General features: G+C 36.1%; 1 protein-coding gene across 1 annotated transcript; it reads right to left on the bottom strand.

Annotated features, from left to right (window-relative positions):
• Positions 1-357: 357 nt before the first annotated feature.
• On the bottom strand, positions 358-6,371 carry LOC149780187 (ankyrin repeat and SOCS box protein 6-like). Its single transcript, XM_089936933.1, has 2 exons — positions 6,257-6,371; positions 358-2,471 (listed from the first exon to the last, which is right to left on the bottom strand). The coding sequence occupies exons 1-2, from the start codon at positions 6,275-6,277 to the stop codon at positions 1,020-1,022; spliced, it is 1,473 nt and encodes a 490-aa protein (XP_089793059.1). The 5' UTR covers positions 6,278-6,371; the 3' UTR covers positions 358-1,019.
• Between the last annotated feature and the right edge of the window lie 154 nt (positions 6,372-6,525).

Below are 6,525 nucleotides of genomic sequence, written 5' to 3'. Positions count from 1 at the left end.
AGCTTAAACGCATATTCTACGAATAGGACCGTGATCTCAAAGTAATACGGGTGAGACTGTATCTCGTAAAATTAGTATTTGTTCATAATGATTAAAGCTAAGTACGAGTACAGTCCGAAGAATTTCATACATTTTACGTGAAAGGAGCACAGAGGAAAGATTCGATTTATCGCATGGCAAAAAGTATTGATTTTATTTGATCCAACGGTAGACTTTGAAGTACATTCGGATGCTTCGGTTGTTACGCGTTTCTATTGCATGACTATATGGCATTATTTGTAACATTAGGAGGTAGTATCAAACGTATTACATATACAAACTATGATATGGCTATATTGAAGTAAATAACACATGTAGTAAAGGGAGCTCATTTTTTATTAAATTATATAGACATATAAGCACCAATAAATAAGATGTGAACTGCTTCAAAGTCATTATAGGACGACCGTTTGATGAAAACAAGCCTGGTTAATAATTTAAAAATACCAAACAACATCTTTTGCTACGTCCAAAATTAGTATGCTGCCAGGGAGTTACTGAGCGTTCAAGTTTGATTAAAGCCTTTTTCAGAATTTCAAAATGTTGTACTTTCATCAATCAATCAATCAATATATAATTCACTGGTAAATAAATGTGGCAACATATAAAACTAGGTCCCTTGTTCTTAAGCAGCTTAAACGAAACGATCTTATGTGTATAATTAAGCAATAGAAACAATTAATATTTGCAGGATGTTAAATTACTCATGCCTATAAACCTTGTAAAATGTGCAAGTTATATGTGTTTGTGCTTTTTTGTAATAACTGCAGAAAAAAAGAAAATTTAGATAGTAGGTTGCATAGAGATAATCTGCGTGTATTTCACGCTCGCGACGAGCTACTTTGGCCATGTGTCAAACATTTGTCACACGAATTTACAAAACAAATTTCTATCCACTAAGCTAAATATCGCCAGCTCTTATACTGTTACGCAAAGTCTTCAACCCATGTAGCATTCTCTAAAGAAAATCTGCGTTTTTCTTATATTTTGAATATTAAATATGACTTGATTAGTTTTGGAAGTGGTAGTTCCTTGACCTTGTCTTGATATCCAGGATAAAGATTCGTTATCAAAAACTCTCGAACCAGATGCTTTAACTCTCTAGGTTTGCTGCTAACGTAGGACAACAGAGACTTTTGCTCGACGGACATATCAGTATTACGCTTGATTGCTGCTATATCGTATTTTCTGCCTGCATCAACGAGGACTTCGAACATCTCCCAAAAGTTCTGGAGAAGATGAACATAGGGTAGGACACCAAAAGGGTCTTTCCGGTGATACACAGAATTGTCTCCTGTAAAATGGATATTTGCTCCATACCTTATTAGTGGAAGAACTATACTGAACGCTTCTAGGCTTCCGACATTGCGGAGATATTCAACCATTGGAGAAAAGCACGGTTCAGTGTAACTTTCGAAATCGGCGTGCGCATTTACATCTGCACCAGCTTTCAGCAGAATTTCCACTATTTCTTGTCTGTATTTTAGACCAACTGTAGAACAAGCAAGCATTAAGGGAGTAACGCCATCGTCTGTCCGTTCGTCAACATCAGCTTTCCATTTCAAAAGAATTTCACACAGATCAGACCTTCCTTTAAGGATCGCCTCATGAAGGGCGCTGTATTTGTACGCAGGTGGCTTCCCGCACTTTGCACCATTTTCGAGTAGTATTGAGGCGATAACAATATTGCCACTCTGTATTGCGAAAATCAAAGCAGTTTTCTGTTCAAATCTTGGAGGACATTGTGCATTTATATCTGCACCATATTTAATAAGCATGCGTACGGCGTCAATTTGATGTTCTCTGCATGCTTTCATAAGAGGAGTCAATCCAACACGGCTAAATAATTTCGGATCAGCGCCATGTTGTAATAGTAGTTCCAGACAATCAAGGTTGTCTAGTGCAACGAGATTAATTTCATAGCCCATAAAGTATTTGTTATTTGTACAAGCGCCATTCTCCAGAAGCATCTTCACGCACTCTTTGTGATTGTTTTCAATAGCAATATTTAGAGGTTCCATTGTTAAGTACCCTAGAGCCTTTGCGTTTTCAGTGATGTCACTTCCGCCTTCACAAAAGTTAATTATAGCTCCATGCTGGATCAGTTTCTGCATAGCTATGTGATTCCCACGCCTTGCACACAGATGAATCGGCGTATATCCAACATCATCGCACGCATTCACATCAGCTCCTCTTTCTAGAAGAAAGTCTATGCATTCAGGATAGTCATAGTATGCCGCGTAGTGAAGGGGTCGAAGCCCCTTGTCTAGCTTCTGGTTAATGTCAATGCCATATCGTAAGATAATTGATATATCATCCAACGAGACTTTGTATGCGATTGCGTCCGCCATGAGGCGTGGTAAATCGACATTTCGCGGGATTTTGTCATCTGAAGCTTTTGTATCAGACTGGTCTCCGTCCTCAGTAGGTATCTATAATGAACAAAAGGAATGGTGTTAAGTTAAAGCCCATTCCAGATTAAGCGAAGAAGATCCCCTGCATTTAAATATATTACTTTTTGGATCTGATAATCAGATAAATGCATATGTCAACAGTACAAACGTATCTTGATTTGGAGGAAAAAAGGTGAAATGGCAGACAAGTTTATCTTTGTTCTTTTGGAAATAAATCCGCTGTGAACTAGTGTTTTGTTTTCATGAAACAAAGCACAAAGGAAAACAAATGTGTTTGATTCAGTATATTCACTTTATGTCGTTTTTTATTTTATTTTAGAGGCATTACCCTTAACATTCCTTCAAATCATGACTGTTTGCTTTGTAATTTTTTTGCGTGCGTACCGGGCTCATATTCGGCTGGGAAAAGACACTCTACATCCACATGATGCCAATAAAAGCAAAATATTTAGTATGTGAATTAAGCAATATATTTTGTTATTAACTTCAACATTGCTAGCTTACACTATATATTCTAAAACCGTGTTTTTTATGTAAAACTTGCAAATTAAAGAAGGATTGACAAACTCGTGGAAGAACAGAAATAAAGCAAATTATTAAAGCGATCATTCCAAAAGAGAAAATTTTACAATGAGATTTTTTTGTCATAAATGAATGTGTCAGCCAGCAAATAATGTACCTTCTTTTTTGTCATAAATGAATGTGTCAGCCAGCAAATAATGTACCTTCTTTTTTTATCTTTCAAGAAATCCACTTACTGTCCAGTATGATCCCTGTTTGAAAATAACATTTACAAACTAGCAACTGAATTCAAACGAATTTCTAAGAATTGAATACACTTCTTTGGCGTATATTATCCGTAGGTTCGAGAGATTGTGATGATTTAGTGGTAAGCGTGCCGTATTCGCTACTAGAAGTTTACAAATTCGAATCCTGTCCAGATCAGAGCGGATTATCTGCGTGTCTCTTGGCAAGGCATATGTGAATGTATTGCTCGGACGAAACAATCTATTAAATGTTGATGTGCGAACAGAAAACAAACAAACAAACAAACAAACAGACAGACAACCGTAGCTCCCTGAATCAAGAATCAGCATTATATATATTTATATATATTAAAGTTATAGACAATAGTTTGTTATATTTAAAATGACAAGATACGCTTTAATGGGAAAACATCTTTTACAGATGTTTTAACCTGAATACTGGCATGATTTGTTTTGCTGATTTGTTTCTCTAGAAAGTGATAAAATGGCTCAACACTATATGGTATATATATATATATATATATATATATATATATATATATATATATATATATATATATATATATATATATATATTTGTATAGGGTGGCGTCGTGTACGCCCATCATTTATGAAACGATTCTATAGAGGAAAATTTACTCCACTGCGCTCATGGGTAAATGTTTCTTTATAAGTCGGGAAATCCCCTTTAACCTAAAAAACTGAACAAATTGTCTTGTCAAAAATTCTTTGTTTGAGTTCATATTATTTCACTATTTATACCTTTGAGGGTTCTCAAGAAATTAGGAGCTGATTTGTGCAAAATATATATTTTCTCTTTCTGAAATATAATTTTGAGTTTGAACTTGTTAGGGACAAAGGCATATAAAAACAGTCTTGTCTTTGATCATCGAGCGGTCCCGGGTGGTAGAGTGTTGTACAGCGCTCGACCGTATCGATTACTGCCATCTCACCTCCATCCGCGTGGGTTCGATTTTTTAATGTGGGTATGTGAGAAACATGCCAGTAGCTTCACGTGGGTCGGTAGTTTTAAACGACCAAACAAATACAGCAACGTTATCATCAACATATTCCGTGTTATTCACCAACCAGAAATTGATATCATTTCGATTGAAGAAAGCTTTACTCGGTTCTTACCCACATAGTTTCTGTCACCTGGACGATATAAGCAATCCTGAAACATTATGAACTTATTTTCCTGACTTTCCGAGCTTTTTAACTTAATTCAGACATTACAGAGGAAGAGGTCTTCACCACAAAAAGAATACAAAATAAACACGAATGATGTCCATGAAAATCAAAGCCTCTCGTTTTACAGAACCAGAAAACGCTCCGGTGGCCAAGTGGTTAGAGCGTCCGCCTAGCACGCCGGAGGTCGTGGGTTCGATCCCCGGCCGAGTCATATGAAAGACTGATAAAAATGGTACTAACCGCTGCCTCGCTTGGCGCTCAGCATTAAGAGGTTAGTGTTAGGACTGGTCGTCTGGTGTCAGGATAATGTGACTGGGTGGGACATCATGTTACATGTCTACGACATGATGCCCCCGTGCTAGGCATCACCATAAACTACTACACTGCAGACATCGTAGCGATATGACTGAAAAATTGTTAAAACTACGTTAAAAATCCAAAATCACACACACACACACACACACACACACACACACACACGGAACCAGAACTACGACTTGTATACTAAAATCACAGCTGTTATGATCTCGCACACTCAAAATTACGTGTGTTTCAATATTTTCGTTTATCTCGCTGTTTACTACCTGCAGCTTATTTTACCTTAAAATTCCCGTTCTAAGAGCTATTTATGAAGCTGTCTCATCGTAACGGTAAGAGATGCACGTTTTATCTTTATAAAATTTAAAAACAAAATTATAGTTGGCAATTTTCCAAGACTGTCTTAAACGGCCACATAATACATTACCACTGTATTATCTAAAGCTTATTTCTGAATGTAGTTTACAAGACAATTCTTTTGCAAGGAAGCTAAATCTGATAGTCAGCTTAAAAGTATCTAACAACCATGATTGTTACATTTATAACCAGAAATATTCATTGCTCGAATCCTATCATACTACGAAAATGTGAATTAGTAAGCGTATAATTGGTTCGCAAATAAGCAATTGAAACAGAAAGATCATTGCATTATTAAAAACTTCACAACAGTGTTTTAGTTTCTTTTCAAACAACGATGTTACACCATGCTGCTTATTACTACTGGAACAGTTTATCTGCATTTTGTTAAAACAAGGATTAGTTGAAACATAGATTATATTGCAATCGAAAACGAGGTCGACATAGTATGATCCATCATTTTATTATTGACGTCCTCCTAATAGTCATTAACCTATCAGAAGTTGATATTCTAACATTTGACAAGCGATTTACTTGGTTCTCACCCTATAGCTTCTGTAATCTCAAATATAAATGCACTCCTGAAACAACATTCCATTTTGGGGAGAAATATGTTTGCAAAAAGGCAGTATAGACCCCCCCCCAATTGTCTGAACGTATTTAAGGAACAAGTTAGCTTTAAATGCGTTTACTCATGCATTCATGTTTCTCTGCAAATGATTCGAACAGTAGTGCCAATGGAAGGATATAATGAACATGACCGATGTTCATATAAGTGCCAAGGAAGGAAAACCTAAAAAGTGTCCGTCTTCTTCTAAAAATTAGAAGCGATCCGGTGCTCCAGATATAAAAGCAAATAAGCAGGGAACAGGGGAAATCCAATCAACCAAAGAAATACATAGGAGAACTACGTGCTTATCTATGATTTTGGAAACTTATGAATGCAGTACTTCTTTCTCTCTGTAGGCATACAGTATGTAAACGATATGAAGATATAACGTAGAATAACAAGCGTCTTTATGCACAGCATGAAGGAGTCATTGACCTTGTGATCTTTGAAACAATAACATTTAATTTTGACATAGCGAATTATCTTTATACTTCACACAACACTGACTTGATATGATCAAGAGAAAATCAATATTATGCATATACGTATGTATTATTTACCTTGCCTCCTCCTTCAGCCATGTTTACCAGACTCCGCTCATATACAAGTATATAGAGTTACAGCTGCAGCGCTATTTTTAGAAGCAGTAAGATTTGGCATACACTGTGCCATATGATGCCTTATTTCGAAACAGTAACTGCGCAATGATCAGTTAATAATTGATGTAATGTATCTAACGCAATATATATATATATCTGTGTGTGTGTGTGTGTGTGTGTGTGTGTGTGTGTGTGTATGTATGTATGTATGTATATATATATATATATAT

This window comes from Sinohyriopsis cumingii, chromosome 16 (genome assembly GCF_028554795.1).
Source record: "Sinohyriopsis cumingii isolate HCF-2022 chromosome 16, ASM2855479v2, whole genome shotgun sequence".
NCBI classification, from domain to species: Eukaryota; Metazoa; Mollusca; class Bivalvia; order Unionida; family Unionidae; genus Sinohyriopsis; species Sinohyriopsis cumingii.
The sequence above is the reverse complement of the archived record's forward strand: the minus strand, read 5'-3'. Positions and strand labels throughout refer to the sequence as shown.